The sequence below is a fragment of the Hippocampus bargibanti genome, linkage group LG02, assembly GCF_051943395.1.
Source record: "Hippocampus bargibanti isolate YZ-2025 linkage group LG02, ASM5194339v1, whole genome shotgun sequence".
In the NCBI taxonomy this organism is placed as follows: Eukaryota; Metazoa; Chordata; class Actinopteri; order Syngnathiformes; family Syngnathidae; genus Hippocampus; species Hippocampus bargibanti.
In genome coordinates this window covers 28,788,805-28,807,238 of record NC_142735.1, presented here as the reverse complement: position 1 = coordinate 28,807,238, position 18,434 = coordinate 28,788,805, and the positions used below count along the sequence as shown (strand labels likewise).

The following is an 18,434-nucleotide window of genomic DNA, read 5'->3' as shown; positions in this document are numbered from 1 at the left end:
CATCAGCATCTTCACCAATGAAGGGGGGGGGGGGCGTCCACACGCCCTGCCCCGCCTATAAATACGGCTGGTGGAAAAGAGGCGAGTCTTGGTCGCCACAATTGCTCAGGGTTGCAACGGAACCCCCCCTCGCTCCTCCTTCGTCTTCTTCCCATCCATCATCTCCCTTTTTTCATTTTTGGTTTCCGATTAATTTTGGAAGGCAAGGCTGCATTGTGCGGTTCGGGGGCCTGGGGGGGTCTACTCGGCGGCCACTTGCATGCATTGTTCGTCTCCAAAAATGGTTTGCGAGACTAAAATAGTTGCGGACGAACACGATGCTATACCCGGGAGCAAAAAAGAACCCATGATGTGGAGCGCCGCCTCGTCCGCGTCCGGCGATGCTAAAGAAGCGAGACGGGACACGGTGTTCATCCGCGAGTTCGAGCGCAGTGACCAGGAGGAGGTGCGGCGCATCTTTTACGAAGGAATCATGGAGAGGATCCCCAACACGGCGTTCCGGGGGCTCGCCCAGCAACCCCAAACGCAGTTTTGGTACGCGCTTCTCATAGGTATGTCAAGATTACTCCACAAGCACCCATACAGCCATACACCCCCCACCCCCTCAGTGCCTTTGATTCTTTTTTCGTTCGCGTGTGCGCGCGATCAAAAACCCAACGATTCCACAGGTGTTTGACGCACCGAGTAGAAATTAGTTGCGCCACCGGCAACAAAAGGAGCGGGCGGCCAAACTGCGCATGCGCAGTAACCGGCGGCCGAGAAAGCTGTCGAGGCGACGCTACGGGGCTCGCCTGGAATGAATGAGCCAACGTGGACACCCTCACCCTCTTGAAAACGTCTTCTGTGAGCCTTTTACCCGAAAATGTTTAGAATTCACAGCCCCCCCCCCCAAAGCCTTGCTCGTCTTTCTTTGGGGCCATGAGCATCAAAACGACGCACTTGCTCCAACATGGCTCCCTCAGTTTCAAAGCCATCTTGCACAGAGACGGCTTCAAAAATGGACCCGTCTTATTAGTGTGTCAAAAAGAGAGAGAGTGGGCGATGGTAAATATAGTCTGTTTTCCAACTCTGCTGTGTACCCAGTATTTAACCAGCATAGAAAATACAAATATGAATTGATGGATAGCCTAAATGTAGGTTTTTATTAATTTAATTTATTCATTCATAAATAACCAATCGGATACACAAATAAATAAATGGGGAGACATTGGTATGTATGAATTACAGCACACACCTGTCAACTGCACTGGAAGTTCAGCTAAAAAATAGTTTTGAGCCACAAAAAATGAGATTGGTGAATAATCTACGCTAAATTGATGCATGGGTTAGACCAGGGGTGGGGAACCTATGGCTCACGAGCCATCTATGGCTCTTTTGATGATTACATCTGGCTCGCCGATAAAATTAAATACTGTACATATTATCGCTTTTTTGCTGTTCATTTCCTGTTTGGGCGGCAGTTGGTGGAAAGCGCAATTTTGATTGGATGATAGTGACCTATGGTGGCCGTTGATGTTCAAAGAACAATGTTTATTGGATGACACTGACCAATGCCGTTGATGTCGAAACAGGTAAACGGCTCCTTTTAAATAAGCCTGACGAGTTAAAAAAAAAAAAAAGAGTATCGTACACCTCAGGTTGAATGGACGGAAGCATTCGCCTTGGTGGAGAGAAAAGGTTCTGCCGTGATTCTAATTTGCAATGAAACAATACCATGAATGAAACAGTTGAATAGCAGTGGCGCCTTGACAAGCCCTATGCTAACATTAGCATCAATAGACTTCTGCGAGCGTGCAGGCTAGGTAGCAGTAACTTCACATATCTACCCGGCAAGTTGACTTTCATTCCGATTTTGGCTGGATTTTTTTTACAAATCATGAAGAACGGAAAACTATTCATATTAATGGTGAGTATTACTACAAAGGTATTTTAAATAATACATGCTGACATTTTGTTGAAATCACGTGTGTGCGTGTGGCTCCCACTGAAAAACATTGTACCTTTTTGGCTCTCTTAGTCAAAAAGGTTCCCGACCCCTGGGTTAGAGAAAATGAAGATTTTGTTAGTTTGTGTGTTAGGCTGTTCACCATTCAAAGTTGACTTCAATAAAAAAAGAAGATATTTCAGGAAAAAAAGATCAATGAATTGAGCCATGCCTTACCCAAGGTGGGAGGGGGGATCTCGAGTCAGGTCCCGGTTTTTGATGTGGTCTCCCTCCTCCAACACACCAGATGCAAATGATCCCCTCAGCGGCAATATTAGCAGCCGCCTGGCGACCATCTTCATCATTTGATTCCACTGTGGTGAAGGAAGTAGACAACATCAAAAACAGGCTGGATAGGGGCTCTCCAGAAACGGGACTTGAGCACCCCTGGGTGACACCACGTTTTGCCGTAGACCAGAGGTGTCCAAACATTTTCTGCCACAGAAATTCCTACGAGACATTCCTCACGGTGACTTTATTTCAACTTCAAACATCTGTTAGCTAATATGCTTAACAATCTGTGATGGTCCTGATATCCAAGATAGTTATTCAAAAAGAAGAACAACGCAGCAACAAAGCAAACAAGTGAATGGTTTTGCAGACACACTTCAGCTTCATATTCCAAATGGAAAACAAGTGCATGTTGTAGCGAATCAACCTTGGCTGGAAGCACCAAGTGGCGCCAATAGCGGCCGTTCACGCTCTTTGCTACTCTACTGAGATTATTTTTGTTCCCATATCACTGATATGCTATTGGTGGAGAAGAAGCAACTGAGAGATGAAAATGAATTTCTTCTCTTCTTCCACTTTCGCCCCCAGTAGGCAGTCTAACAACATAGGCTGTCTCAATTATGAATTTTAGCAGATGCACCTTGGCTTGAAACTGGACGGCGGGCCGCAAAATTTCAACACTCTTGCACAGTCGACCGTTCAATGTTAGAGGTGAATTTTTACCTATAAGAGCTTTTACTCATTCACTGCCAGACAAGGTGCAAAAATATGTCCACTCCAGTGCCAGGGTTTTTTGTCATTTTCATTCAAATTGCAGGATATGACAGAATATTGAGTTTTAGGACTATAAAAACATTCAATAGAGCATAAGAAACTTTAGACTCTCTTCTTTAATGAGAAGGAAATAGTTATTTCCTAAGTTATATTGGTCTGGAGTTATCTGAGCTTTAAATGGGGTGGCTGTACAAAATACAGTAAAGTCTCGTTATATCGATATCGGTTATATCGATAGTACTGCTTATTCCGATACTATTTCTATGAACGCAAGGAGAAAATTTACATGCCGCAGGATCGGATATATCGATAGTCCGGTTATATTGATATTTTTTCAGACTCCCGAGAATATCGATATAACCAGACTTTACTGTATAATACAATCCATACATATTGATTTAGCGCTTTAACAACAGCTGAAGCTGTAACAAAGCGCTAACCATGAACAAAAGGCAAATGCTTCCCCCTCGTGGAAGGGAAAAACATTGCCAAAGGTCTGACCAGTGCTTTACCGGCACCCCCAGCAAAAAAAATCAAAATCCGAACAAATTCTGGAATGGTGCTCAATGTCAGGCTTTTCAATTCCAGAATAAATTCAGGAATGGCAGTGACTGTAGAAAAATAAAGTCAGCAGGAACAAAATCTAAAACATCAAAGTCATCCGAACAGAAAAGTACCAAGATGAAACAAACCTGACAGGGTGAAACAAACACATACACAGTAAAATGCAATGACCCGACTCTGAACGGTCGTGCTGCATGGGAGTCCTTTTAGCTGCCACTGATTAGGACGACCAACACCTGTGCAACTGAGGGCGGGGCCGTCAGCGCTATCCGTTGGTCGCCAACCAGAACGTGACAGTCTGCCACGGATTGGAACGACCAACACCTATGCAGGTGCCGGCGGGGCCGACAGCGTCACCCATTGGTCGCCAACCAGATCGTGACAGTGTCATTTAGACAATTTCGGACTGACTTGACTTTAAAGAGGACATTAGCTGCGGGGGGAGGGGGGGGGGGGGTAAGATGACTAAGTCGAGTGAGCAAAATGGACCGGTTTGGGGGACCAGGTGTCAAAACGAGAGGAGGAGGGGGTTGGTTATTACACTGCAAAAGATTTGGGGTGGAATTTACTCTTACGGGTTCAGGCATGGTAGAATGGAGATTTGCGTGCACTTTCTTTCTTCTGACAGATTTTATTGCCCTCCCCCCTCCCTCCCATTTCTCTGCAGTCATGTGCTTCTTTGTGACCAAATCACTGGTGCTGACCTGCTGTGCACCGCTGGCGCTTCTGGGCGCACGCTACTACTACAGCAAGAGAGTCATCCACAGTTACCTGGACCACGCTTTTCACACGGACATGGCCGACATTGAGGCTTATTACATGAAACCTGCAGGTAATATTTTGGTTTGGAGCGGGGGGGGGGGGGAGTCTTTTGGGGACCAAATGTTTTTTAAAAAGGAGGTGGGGAAACCAGTACTGACACTGACCTCCTCCCAGGATTTTTGTTTTTCCTTCCCCCCACTTGCTTTTGAGGTTTCGCAGGAGGAGGTGGGGTGGTGGTGGTGGTTTGGGGGGGGGGGGAGGGGGCAGAATCACCATTGATCCTGTAGGGAGAAGGAAGAACTGCCGAGCTCAGTATTCAGGCTTGAATGCTTTTGCACAATGTAGAGCGAATGAGTGCAGAGGAAGCTCTTGAACCTCAATTTTGCAGCTATTCGCCCCCGAAAGGGCGGTTTATGTTCAGGAGATTAGTGGAGTGACCCCCCCCCAAAAAAACAAAAAACGTTTCCCACGATTTTAATAATAATAATAGTAATACATTTCATTTATAAACGCCTTTCAAAACTCTCAAGGTCACTTTACAGTGGCAGGATACATTTTTCTGTGTAAGCAGCAGCAGCCACACGCGCCAGCGTTCACTCAACCCGGAAGTAAATAGATAGGAAGCTAGCTAGCTAATAGATAGCTTATAGCTAGCTAGCTAGATAGACCCATGAGTTTGAAATTCAATGGCCACTTTTTGCAACTGCTGACGTTCTGAACCGTTGGCAGGGGTGGTGGTGAATGCATTGGAGGAATTATTTCAAATGCAGAAAGTTACACTTAAAGGACAACCGACATCACTTTTTTGTTTCCTAACTGATATCAGAAAAAACGTTTTATAGCATCTAAAATACCCAAAATACGCAGGATGATATTTTTAGTCAAATGCAAAACACCAATAACAATGACTTCAAGTGTCCAAAATCTGCAAAAAATTGAGCTGCGAATTGGGCATTTTCAGAAAGTCCCGCCCCCAGTTCGTGACGTCACGCCAAGACGTCTTGCATTGCTCGAGAATTAAAACAATGTTTTCAGATTCGGAGAATATGCTTTCTTTTTACACATCCAGTTATGAATATGATTCAAATAGTTCTGAAGAGGAAAGCACACATGTTTGCCATCGATTAAAGAATTTATTCCGTGCCATTTTGAGGCAACATTGGGAGGAAATGGATCACCAAAAAAGAGGCAGAAAATGGCGACCAAGCTCCGTGTGAGGAATTAATCAGCCCGTTTCCACAGGCTGATTAATTCCTTACATGGAGCTTTGTCGCCCTCTTCTGCACCTTTTTTGGTGGTACACAAAGTTTTCAGCTCAGCCAAGTACAGCCAAATGCATTGACGTGATGGAAGGACTGCTACAATGTGTCCTTTTTTCGGTCAGGGGTGTACCTTCAGTGACGTCACGTACGGACTCATCACCAACTCAAAAACAAGACATCCGGAATATTCAGCGCGAGTCTTAAAATGTAAACTATAGCTATATGCGGTGGAATCTTTATAAAATACATTCAGTAAAAGTCATTTGAAGCCATTTTACAAATTATGGACACAACTTGTCCGTCAGTTGTCCTTTAACTCATTCACTGCCATTCACGAATTTGTTCAGGAATTGAAAAACATGACGTGGAGCGCCATTCCTGAATTTTGATCAAATTCAGCACCATTGACTCCACAATAACCTAGCTCCCAGTGATCTCCACCCTCGTCCCAATCTGCGCATTTTGCCTGATTTTAGCAGGAACTCAAAGTCCTGTGTCATTTTTTGGGAAAACAGGTGCAAAAGGGGAGGTTTAATTGGCAACCCGGGCAGTGCTTTTTGGAAAGAAACTCAACTCAGGTGGTTTCGACTGTCGCGGCTTGGAATTGAAGCGGATCTATGTGGGGCAATCTCTTTTCATCCATGGATGCTACAGCTGCGTGTTTGCTTTCAACATTTAGCTTGTAGTAAACGTGCACATTCCACCATGATGTCCCCGATTCACTGCTGAAAAGGACACTTTGATCCTCTCCTCTTTCATCTAGAACTGCTTCATGTCACAAATAGGGTACAGAAAGTGCTGAAGAATGAATGACTCTGTGTCTTTGTGTTGTCATATTATTTGTTATTTAGTTTTTTTTTTTTTTTTTTACTATGTTACTTTCGGGTTGAGTGAACGCTGGCGCGTGTGGCTGCCACTGCTCACCCGCAGAAAAAAATATCCTGTCACTGTAAAGTGTCCTTGTGAGTTTTGAAAGGCGCTTATAAATGAAATGTATTATTATTTTTCATCTCTGTTCTCATCATCGAGAGCGAGCAGTCAAGCCATCATCGGTCGCTCGATTAAGCCTTCCATGATTGTTAATAACAAACGTCTGCCATAAATATCGCTCGGGGGAGTTGCGTAGAATATCGAATGAGCTTCGGCCTTAATGGCCGTGTGGAATAGACGCTCACTTTATTTAACAGTCCTGAGTGTGAGCGCGCCGAGTGAGAGAAAGAAAGAGGCACAAAAGTCCAGCATGTGTTGGATAAATGAACTGAGAAAGGGTTCAATTGGATTATAATGGGGGGGCGGATTTTGCGGTGATTTCCTGACGTTGTGTGAAAGCCTTTCGAAATATGAAGAGAAAAAAAGAAGAACAAACCATGGTCAATACGAAGCTTCAAATTAAGGAAAAGAACGGGGAGGGGAGGGCAATAAATAAGAAAATAATAAATGGTTAGGAAGGTAAGAGAGTGCAAAACTGAAACCAGACAACAATAGAAAAGTAGAAAAGGGAGATCGGAGGGAGAATGATTCAAATCAAAAAAAGGAAAGAGATATGGTGCAATAACACAGAAACAAAAACAGAAAGCACAAAGCTCGACCTACAAAAGGGAAATGAAGATCAGAAGAGGGATGAAAATGACGGATGAGATTATAAAGAAAAAAGATGAGATTCAAGTGCAGCTGGGGCCAAATCAGGAGACTGAAAAGGGAAGGAGAAACCTCAGAAGAAGAAAAAAGAGAACAAAGGCAATTGTTAAAAGGAAGTGAAAAAAAGATGTGAGCAGAATAAAAAAAGGCAAAAGACAGCCGCGAGGGCGGCATCACCATGGTAACCACCGAGATGCTCCTTCGAGCTGCAAGTCTGAAATGCGGCGATGACGCGCAAACACCTTGTTGCTTCATTCCCCCACTTGCCTTTTGCCAAACGACCCCCACAGCGCCCCCCCTGCACCACAAAAACCTTTTGACCAATGCCGCCCACACAGTCAAGCGAGGCGTGGATGCCAAACGCCGCCGTCAAAGCGGCGATGGGCGACAAAAGGAGGGAAAACATGACACGCCGGTGCAGAACCTTTTTCGGAACTCACCGTCTTCCTCCCTTTGGGTTGATTTCTTGGGCGGCGGCCCCTCGACCCCGCCTTCTCCTCTCTCATCTTCATCCTCCCCTCCTCCATCCCGCGCTCGCTCACTCAGGATGTGCGCCCTCACAGCCATAATGGATCCTTTCAAGGCTTCCATTTGTCCTGTAACGATAGACACGCAAGGGGGCGGGGGGGAATGGAATCCACAAGCAATGTAGAATTTGTCTCGTGTTCAGAAACGGGCAGACGCTCCCATACTTGGATTTAAAGCCGCGATGGCAGCAAGCTTCGAGTTGATGACATCGGCAAGTTGTTCATGCGTGCATGGCGCAGAGCGTGTTTTTTTTCTGTCTCGCCCGGTTCCATTCCTGCAATCTCAACAAACTCAGGAGGGCATTTTATTAGAGCAAGCCCTCGGTTAACACACATAGAAATACCGCAGCATCAGTCTATGTGAGGGGGTGCCGAGGCAGCGACGAACCGACAAAGGGAGGGGTGAGTGAGGAAGGGGGCGGGGGCAAAGGATGGTTAAAAAAGGCAAAAATGCAAAACAAGTAGAAATAAATTAAAGGCAAACAAAATAGGAAGCTGTAAGTGGCACAGTGAAATGGGAAGGAAAGGGCATGGGGGAAATCAGGGAAAAACAGGAGGGAGGAAAAAGGGATGTCAAAATAGAAAAATGGACAAGAAAGAGGCAAAGGCTCACAATGTGAAGGAGGGAAATCAGGGTGGGAAAGAGGCAAAGTGAAGCAACCAGGGAGGAAAAGGAACAACAGTGGAACAGGAACACAGGGCGCATGAAGGAAAAGATAACCAAGAAAAAGAGGCGAAAGAAGGAAGGAAGGAAGAAGAATATAGAAAGACAAGCAAAAGGAAAAATTCAAAGAAGAGTAGGAGAGAATAAAACAAGGGAAATTAAGTCCGCTTAGCTTCATGCTAACAAACAATGGCCCGGAGATGTGCTAACAAATAGCATTCTTCATGTATACGTTCACGTTACAAAAAAAGGCTTAAAGGACAACCGACGCCTCGGGACAAGTTGTGTCCATAATTTGTAAAATCACTTCAAATGACTTCTACTGAGCGTATTTTACAAAGATTCCACCACATATAGCTATAATTTACGTTTTAAGACTCGCGTTGAATATTCAGGAAGTCTTGTTTTTGAGTTGGTGACTATTCCTGACGTCACGTCAAGGAAAGAACGCCCCTGACTGAGAAAGCGACACACAATGCATTTTACGGTACTTTGTTTGGTCTGAAAACTTCCTGTTGATCTGTGTTGATGGTGATATTAAAAGGAAAACACACAAATAACGCGATGGTGAATCGTTGTGTGTTGCACCAAGACAACTATTTGATATTCGCTGACACAAATTCCCAACAGACAAATCAGCCCATTTCCAACGGAGCTTGGGCGCCATCTTCTGCATTTTCTGGGTGCTACATTGCAGTCATTGACGGCTCGAATTGATATGGGAGGACTCCTTTAATCGATTGCAAAAATTTATGCTTTCCTCTTCAGAACTATTTGAATCATATTCATAACTGGATGAATAACAAGAAAGCATCTTCTCCGAATCTGAAGTCATTGCTTTGATTCTCGAGCAAGGCAAGACGTCTTGGCGAAACAAAAAAATGGTGTTGGTTTCCTAACTGACATCAGAAAAACGTTTTATAGCATCTAAAATACCCAAAACACGCAGGCTGATATTTTTAGTCAAATGCAAAACACCAATAAAATGACTTAAAGTGTCCCAAAACTGCCACAAAATGAGCTCAGAACTGGGCACGTTCAGAAAGTCCCGCCCCCTTTTTCGTGATGTCACTATTTGTCACACTGCCTTGCTCCAGAATCAAAATAATGGCTTCGGAGAGTTCAGATTCGGAGAAGATACTTTCTTGTTACTCATCCAGTTATGAATATTGTTCATATACAGTAAAGTCTCGTTATATCGATATTCAAGGGAGTCCCAAAAAATATCGATATAACCGGGACTATCGATATATCCGACCCCGTTTGCATGTAATTTTCTCCGTGCGTGCATAAAAATAGTATCGATATAACCGGGACTATCGATATATCCGATATCGATATAACGAGACTTTACTGTAGTTCTGAAGAGCAAAGCATAAATGTTTGCAATCGATTAAAGAAGTCCATCCGTATCAATTCGAGCCTTCTGGACTCCAACGTAGCGCCCAGAAAATGCACAAGAGGGCGGACAAGCTCCGTTGGAAATAGTCTGATTTGTCGGCTGCGAATTTGTGTCAACTTACACCTTCTTTATGCGTGTTTCCGCAATTGGCTGCGACACACAACAATTCACCATCGCGATATTTATGTAGTTTTCCTTCTAATTTCACGATCAACACGGTGTTTTCAGATGAAAAAAACTACCCAAAATGCATTGTGTGTCGCTTTCTCGGTCACGGGTGTTCCCTCCGTGACGTCACTTAGGGCATCGTCATCAACTCGGAAACAAGACTTCCGGAATATTTAGTGCGAGTCTTACAAGGTACAATCTAGCTATATGCGGTGGAATCTTTGTAAAATGCGCTCAGTAAAAGTCATTTGAAGTGATTTTACAAATTATGAACACAACTTGTCCGGAGGTGTTGGTTGTCCTTTAAAAGACGACATCATCTCGTATCCACGGTGGTGTCACGTGGGAAGAGGTGGAAATATTTTGGAGAGCAAATGACGTAATCTAACAATAGTCGGAGCATCCCTTCTTTATCCTCTGCGAAGAACCATCGGCATTTCCGCGGCTTAGTGAGGAATAGCCGTCTCTGTGACGGTGCAGCAATCAAGATCGGATTTGCCACCTGTGCCCTCCCCCTCGCAGGTTCCTGTTTCTGGGTAGCAGTGCTGGATGGCCGCGTGGTGGGCATCGTGGCGGCGCAAGGACGCGAGGACGACAACGCGGTGGAGCTGCGGCGCATGTCGGTGGATTCCCGCTACCGCGGCAAAGGCATCGCCAAAGCCCTGGGCCGTCGTGTTCTGGAATTTGCCGTGCGCAACGACTACGCGGCGGTGTTCCTGGGCACCACGGCGGTCAAAATGGCCGCCCACAAGCTGTACGAGTCGCTGGGTTTCCGCCGAACGGGCCGCAGCGAGGACTACAGGCTGCCCGGCATGAGCCGCTCGGCCGCCGAGAGGCTCTTCTTCCAGATCCGGTACAGCCGCTATCGCCTGCAGCTACGTGAGGAGTGAGAGGTAGCGAGAGATGGCGGAGACAGGGACGCACCCCCCTTCTCCTCTTCCTCCCCTCCGATGGATTTTATTTCTTTTGACACCCGGTCATTATTTACTTTCAAGTCATTCGCAATCACTGTCGCTTAGTACTTCCGTTGTGTTGCTTTTTGGCATATGGTATGACTTTGATTATTTTTCCCTCTCCTTTTTTGGGGGGAGGAGGGTTGGGGGGTAATTGATAATAATCTGTTCCGGTGCCGTTCCCAGTGGAAATGAATGACAGCCCTTCTATCTCAGCTCTGCTGGGAGCGGTGGTGGTGGGGAGGGGGGCGCTTGAGGGGCTATCCGTGCATCGGAAGCCAAACTGGGTGAAATAGCGAGCCCAATGTAGGGTCCAAATTAGACTCAGCCAGGACGTTGGCTTGCAGATTTGTCAGGCAGACATTTTGATCCAGCACGTTTTAACTGAATTGAAATGACCCCCAGCGTGGGTCGCCAGATTCAATTTCAGGAAAGCCTCGGTTTAAAATTAGACTCATTCCGTGATTGACTTGGGGCGTGGGGGGTTGGGGAGACCCACCATGGCTGTTCGGGCTCACGCAAACCTCATCTTGAAGCCAAAAGTACCGGGTCAAAATAATAAACCCACCGTTGAGTCAAAGGACTGTCAGCCAATCGGCTACTAGCAGGCCAGAAATACAAAGCTAAGGTGGCACCATTAAAAACATCGCTGAAAACAATGAAAACATCGAGATGAAAAAGTAACTTGGAACCTGAGGCTCCCTGTCGCACCCCCCCCCCCTTTTTTTTTTTTTTTGCTGTCTGTCCCTTGAGTCATGCCTGTGATAGGTCAGGGCACCGGGAGAGTGGGGCTTCTCACGACCTTTGAACCCAGTACATTTTTTTTTTCTTTTGGCAAATCGGTCAACTTTGACAGCTACATTTCATACACAAAAGCAACAAAGGTAATTTCCACCAAACTTTGAAACGCAAAGCCACAATTGTTGGGCAACGACGTTGCAACTAGCAATAACGCCAAATTTTTAGCACAAGAAATGTCATTTTCCTTCTTTTTACACAGCAAAGCCAGTGACGTTCATGCCCCAAAATCTTATCTTTTGTAAAAGTCAACTTGGGAACGTTAGGGATAAATGGCCTCCTTGGTTTCGCCGCGTCTCCTCTACCTCCCGTTTAATGAGTCTGTCTGGAATCGTGGGCCCAAACCCAACACCCACCCTGAAAACCTTTGACCTTCCTTGTTGCCCCCCTCAGCACTTTCCCACCATGCGCCGCAGAGCCTTGCCGCACTGCTTCAATGATGTCATTTAGAAGCTTGTCGGGGGGCCATGAGAACTTTACCCCTCTTACGCCCCCCCCCCCCACGCACACACATGGTGCACGCAGTCATACATTCGACCCTTATTGGTGTGCATGGACTCTACCCCAACAATGCAACACAGCAGCAGCAGCAGCCCCCCCCCGCATGACATCTCGCCTGTCAGCCAACCAAAACGCAGAATGCAAAAGCAATGCAACGCGGCATCCCCATTTGTACCTGTTGTGCCATGCAAAAAAGATAAAAATATTCGTCTATACGTACAGGGTGAGCCCAAAAGAGGCGTACCCATGAAAATGTCAACTGTTTCTTTGGTTATAAAGCTATTTATTTCAAATTACAACCACACATTATTCAGTTTATGGAAGACCCTTCACCAGAGTTTCAGCTATTTCTGTCAATTTTTAGTCAATTTATGGCTTTCCTAAAATATGTTCCAAATGTCCACCATTTCGTTGCAAGCCAACCTATACTCGTCTGACAAAGTTGTCAATCACTTGCACACACTCCTCTTTCGGGAGCAAACGTTGCTGCAGTGAGGGAATCAGTAGGACGCATCTTTTTGGGTCACCCTCCCGAAATAGGAGTGTGTGCAAGTGATTGACAACTTTGTCAGACGAGTATAGGTTGGCTTGCAACGAAATGGTGGACATTTGGAAGACATCTTGCGAAAGCCATAAATTGACAGAAATAGCTGAAACTCTGGTGAATGGTCTTCCATACACTGAATAATGTGTGGTTGTAATTTGAAATAAATAGCTTTTTCATCAAAGCCACTATTAAAATTTTCATGGGTACGCATCTTTTTGGGTCACACTGTATATATATATATGAATGTAAAAATAAAAAAAATATATTATAGTACTTTGTCGTGAAGATCGTGTGAAACAATTGCATGGAATGTCTTTCTCAAATTGTAAGGGGGGTAGTGGTGGGACTCGGAGCTCACAACTGAGAGTTAGAGCGGATCAGATGAGGAGCGTAAATAAACACCGGCAAAATGCTCTTGAGCAATGTCTTATACCGAGCATCCATCATCGTGACCTATTTGAACGGGATTGGGAGAGCTGCCCAATTACCGTCGAGCGCACGGTGTACGAAATCGTGCGACTACTCCGCAGTAGCAACGTTTGGTATAAGCAGGTACGGCGTGTGGGAGGGAAGTACTGTACTTCTCATTTGGGAAAAAGCTCCTCAGAATTAACACTTCGAAAAAAGCATCCGGAATGCCTTATGCCAGGGGTGTCCAAAAAAAAAAAAATCCAGAAAATAAAATGGAATCACGCTTAAGTCAGCCGAGAAAACAATTCTAGATTGTTTGCGATGTGGAGTTCATTTCAAGGTGTTGAGGGAATTTTCAGTGAGCAGATACGGCCCTACACTTGACAGCAGCCGAATCCCATTTTTAAGAAAAATGGTGTTGTTCTTGGAATAATTTTATTTGTATCTTAGAATATACAAGGCAATGCATCCTGTTTTGTAACGCGCTTTCACAACAGCTGCAGTTGTTGTGCAAGCGCTTTTCAAAAGATTAACATCGGAATATAGCAAAAAGTATAACCCACCTAGCACCTCTTCTGCACCTTAGCATTCTTTAACGAAGCTTATGGATCATTTCAAATGTCATTTTTAGTATCCTCTATTTTGGGGCCATATGGCGGGCCGCTGAAAACAAAGGGTGGGCTTTAAATGACCCCGTGTTCCTCAGTTTGGACACCCCTGCCTTCTGCGGTGAAAGCTATGACTGGAAGGCCGAAGTAGCTCAAAAGTGTACTTTTTTTTCCAATGTATGTTTACCTCTGCAACCAATTTTAGTAGAATGTAGAAAAGGTTAAATGTGCAGCTTCTGTGTACGGTTGCACCTTTCTTGGGTGGGGGGGGGGGGTTCTTTGGAATTCACTTTTTTTTTGAGGGTGGGTTAAATAGGTACTGTATGCTGCATCGAGACCCCCTTCCTGTACGGGGTGGGGTCCCGTTCACTTGAGTGCTTTAGGCCCCGCAGAACGTCACCATGAGCAGGCACAAAGGCCCAAACTGCCAAGGGTGGGGTGAAAGCTCCCCCCACAGTGGCCCACAATCAAATCACAAAAGTGTTCAATCAAGGTCAGCGGTTTCCCGATCGCATTCCGAAACAGCACAAATGTACAAATGCTGCGTGCGGTTTTTACTCTGATGATGTCAAGGCGGGGTGGAGGGGGGGGGTCGCCCATAGGCATGAATGTAAAATGCTGACATGAAGTGTTTTTTTTTTCTTAGGGAGGGGTTTATTTCAGATAAAACTGAAGTTTGTAAATAGCTCCTGTCGTTTCGATCAGTCGCATCTTCAATGAGGCGTGAAATGTTCCACCTTAGAGGGAGATATAAAAAAAGTGGAGTTTGGGGGTGGTTATGCTGCAACAAGGAGGACATTGACTCCTCCTCGTGCCCCCCACCTCACTTGTCCGTGGCTGACACAAACTCTGGACTGAGGCCACGGGTGCCAAGAACACCTCAGCACTTGTAGCAAAACCGTGTCTTGAATCACAGTCCAGTTTTTGATTGCTATTATCAATTTTATTTGTTTAGATTTATTATTTTTGTGAGGGGAATACAGGTGGTGTTTGTATTCTTGACAGTCATCAGCATTTACTCAAGGCGTCATTGCATGATGTATTACTCATACTGACCAATGGCTATTTTATACAAGTGGAAACCCATTGCCAAATGTGACGGCCACCGCTGCCATTTGTATTCCTCATGTGGGGATATTTTCTCCCCACAAACTATTATTTCGGAAAAATCCCACCCACGTGCCATCGAATCCAGCAATAAACACAAGTCGGCAAACGACAATATACTTTCCAACATGGATTTTGTCATTATCACGTTATTGATCTCCCCGACACAATATTTCTCACACATATGGGGTGTTTGATGACACACTTGTTTTGTAATATTTTGTTGGCATATGCGCAACTGTACAGGTATGTTTGTAAAAAAATGTCAAAGTGACGGAATGGAAATAGCAGTCTGAGCAGACAGGAAAGAAGATGATATGGGAGCACCCAGAGGGTCGTTTTGAATCGCAAAGGTTGCAAGTGCAAAACCGTATCATATTTTTTAATGTAAAATAGCATCCGGAGCTCATCTTGATTCACTCTGGAATCCAAATTGTATATTCATAGCCATGCAAATTCTATTTCAAAGCTATGAGGGAGTCACGATACTTCAAACCAGTGCTGGGACGATTAAAAAAACGTTTCCACCAAATGTAGATTTTTGGAACCCCCCCCCCCCCCCCCCCCCCCCCCCCCCTTTGTCTTGCGCCTTGGCATGCGATGTTTTTTAAAACTGCTCTCCTTAAGCACCACCAAATTTTGATGTTTTTTCCCCCTTTATCTTGCGCCTTAGCATGATTTTTTAAACTGCTCTTTTTATGCATTGAATTTGTCGATACAGTATATAAATTAATATATACTGTATAAAAATAAATTCTATCCAGAGATCAAAATAAACCCCCCCCCCCACCATCCCTAAATCATAGCATTTGAAATTTGCATTTGACTAGATTGCAAGGTATCAATTTGACTTGAGCCCTCCGTGAATGTCAGTCTTCCTTTCCCTGCCTGTCTGCTTGGAGTTGTCAAAAGTCAGCTTAGTGCAGTCCAAAAAAAAATAAATAAATAATAATAATAATAAAAATAGTCATCAGCAATCAATGTCGGAAGGGAATAGTTGATGGCCGGTGGGATGCAAAGACCTTGGGGATGGGACTGCGGGAACTTTGTAATTGGCGACGGGTGGAGGGCTGGGGGGAGGCACTTATACTACGGTTTGGAATTTGAGCAAAGGGGCCCGTCGTCGTCGCCGGAGGCAAGGAATAAATAGCACCTGAGGCCCGCTGATTCGTTTATGAAAGGGGAGGGGAATGGAAGAGAAGACAAAGCATGGTTACATCCGGTGATGGGAGTGTCGAGGGAGTGGGTGCGGTGAATGCTGATAATTTATTTTTAATTTTTTTTTGTTACATGACATTAGTGCAATGTGGTGTACTATCACACTGGAAATGCTATCTGTGACTATGAACTCAGTTGGACAACATATATATGTATATGTCATTTTTCCCCAATTGGAATACTGTACAGGTGTAAAGTTGGCATTATGATAAATGTGGCTGTACATACATTGATATATTGTATCAATTAAAAACATGCATTAAGCCTGCACACGTTTAAACCGGGGTAATGCTTTGTCATTTGAAAAATCTGCATCCGTCACACTGCACGATGACATCCAAGTACTCGCGGGTCTTACGGTTGCCATGGCAGCAGGGGTGGGGGTGGACCTCACACCGTTGTCTCATGCCAAACGGATCCGTCTCACTCCTGATGTAATACGAAAAGACAAATGAGGTGAAGTCATTCATGACCAAGGTCGGATGGGGGAACGTGTTTGCTCTACCTGTTTGACTTGGGGACACCCCTTGTCCAAAAATGCAAAGGGCCCTGAAGAATGTGCACATGCCAGTCTCACACTCCCCTCAGTGGGGGTAAGGAGGGTTGGAGGGGGCTGTTACATTTCTTAAACCAACAGAACAATGAGAGGATAGACGGCCAGATTTCCATAACACTGACCAGTGGCAAGGCCGCTCATTCCAGAAAAGAAAAGGGGAATTGATGATAAAAGAAGCTTACTGGATTGTAGCCATTTTGGATTGAATGAAACAAAAGTCGACGCACCCCGGTTCAAATCACAGGAATTTAACCAGAGTCGCGAGCATCTAAACAGAGTAAGGTGAAAGTTTCAAATGATATATCTTGGTCTCATTTACCAAATAATTAATGCATTAAATACATAATTAATTAGATGATTAATGTGTTAATTCACTGATCTATTAATGTATTTATCTGTTTTTTTTATTGTAAATTTTTTAAAGAGGGGCATTTGAACAGGGGTGTGTAGACTTTTCCTATATGGTAAAGCGTCGACAAATCATGTTAATATTCTGTACTGTATTGACAAAAACACAACAACAACAAAAAAGGGTAAATTCAGTCACTGCGTGAGTGCGTTCACAGTGGCCCGCTGCAAGATGCCGAGTCTGCATGCGCGTTTGCAAGCGTGTATGAGTATTTGTGGGATGCGAGTGTGAGGGGCTCCAATTAAGACAAAAGCGGTCCCGTCGGAGGTGAGGAGGGGAGGAAAGGAAACAAAAAACGATGGGCTCAAGGTAGAATTGAACAGCTGTATTATGTGGGAAGGTGCGTGCTTTGTTCAACAGGCAAACTGCAGAAAATTACTTATATGGTATGAAAACGGAAACAAATAATCTATTAAATAGCAATCATTTCATCATCTTAAAGGCAACTATGAAGGGTGGGGCATTCAAGTGGGTGTATAATTGAACATGTGCGCCCCTAAAGCAACTAAGCCAAAGTGAACCAAACAATCTCACTCGTTTCATTAACCTGAGTGTGTGCGAAAAGCGGACACCAAACTGGTACAATCCAGTCTGCGGCTCCTGCCGTTGCCCCCGGAGACGGATGAAGTGAAAACCAGCGCTGGGAGCAGCTGCCAGGTTTCCATGGCGATGTGGATGCCGGACAAATGAGCCGATAAATAAATAAATAAATAAATAAATAAATAAATAAATAAATGGTTACATAAATGGCACGATAAATAAATACATAGATGGATGAAAAAATAGATGCATTAATAGATAAATACACAAATATATATAAATAAATGGCTAAATGGCTAAATAAATAAATAAATAAGCCCGGAGACGAAGGCACACATGTGCTCAAATGCTCGAACGCGGAGAGAGATAAAATAGCAAAATGGGCTAAGCCAGCGGCATGCTTAGCGGAGACATGGAACCCCACGACTTGCCACAGGATATTGCCACCTTCAGGGGGACCTGCAAAATGCACAAAAAACACACAGATTGAATACGCAATATAAAGACAGTTTGCCACCTGCAGCTTCATCTGGTTTAAAAAAGAGCTCTTACATATGTGACCGCACTGCTTTTCGCAGCAATTCTCTTCCATCCGCGCTAGTTCACGCGAGGTCTTAGTGAAGCGATTGATGCTAATTTTGACTCAATGAGGTCTAACTTCAATTCAAAAGTGAATCCCGCCCCGGTGACTGAAGCTGAACCAGGAAATAGCCAGAATGGTCTGCAAACAAACTTACATTAAGATGGACGCCCAGATGTTGGATGTGGTTCAAGGACTCCATGCTGTGCTTCACCAAAGCTGCGCACAGA

At 44.7% G+C, this 18,434-nt stretch overlaps 2 protein-coding genes and 1 long non-coding RNA gene across 3 annotated transcripts in view; 1 reads left to right on the top strand and 2 right to left on the bottom strand.

Moving 5' to 3' along the window:
- The first annotated feature begins 100 nt into the window (after nucleotides 1-100).
- aspnat (aspartate N-acetyltransferase) lies at nucleotides 101-15,456 on the top strand. Its single transcript, XM_088990792.1, has 3 exons — nucleotides 101-551; nucleotides 4,221-4,385; nucleotides 10,499-15,456. Exons 1-3 carry the CDS (start codon nucleotides 260-262, stop codon nucleotides 10,864-10,866), a joined length of 825 nt encoding a protein of 274 aa, XP_088846918.1. The 5' UTR covers nucleotides 101-259; the 3' UTR covers nucleotides 10,867-15,456.
- On the bottom strand, nucleotides 1,127-8,666 carry LOC148902341 (uncharacterized). Its single transcript, XR_016114289.1, has 4 exons — nucleotides 7,908-8,666; nucleotides 7,656-7,811; nucleotides 2,162-2,298; nucleotides 1,127-2,036 (listed from the first exon to the last, which is right to left on the bottom strand). It is a non-coding gene; the product is annotated as an uncharacterized LOC148902341 (long non-coding RNA).
- Nucleotides 15,457-17,280: 1,824 nt separating the features above from the next.
- The window catches only part of poln (polymerase (DNA directed) nu), a 33,892-nt gene continuing 32,738 nt past the window's right edge, over nucleotides 17,281-18,434 (bottom strand). The window contains exons 26-27 of the mRNA XM_088990790.1: nucleotides 18,362-18,423; nucleotides 17,281-18,083 (exon numbers count right to left, since the gene is read on the bottom strand). Coding sequence (XP_088846916.1) covers nucleotides 18,009-18,083; nucleotides 18,362-18,423 — 137 coding nt within the window. The 3' untranslated portion in view covers nucleotides 17,281-18,008. The remainder of the gene's footprint in view (nucleotides 18,084-18,361; nucleotides 18,424-18,434) is intronic.

Coding starts and splice junctions, on each gene's coding strand:
- aspnat (XM_088990792.1), top strand. CDS start 260: ATGCATTGTTCGTCTCCAAAAATGGTTTGCGAGACTAAAATAGTTGCG. Junction 552..4,220: donor TTGGTACGCGCTTCTCATAG/GTATGTCAAGAT, acceptor ATTTCTCTGCAG/TCATGTGCTTCTTTGTGACC. Junction 4,386..10,498: donor TTATTACATGAAACCTGCAG/GTAATATTTTGG, acceptor TCCCCCTCGCAG/GTTCCTGTTTCTGGGTAGCA.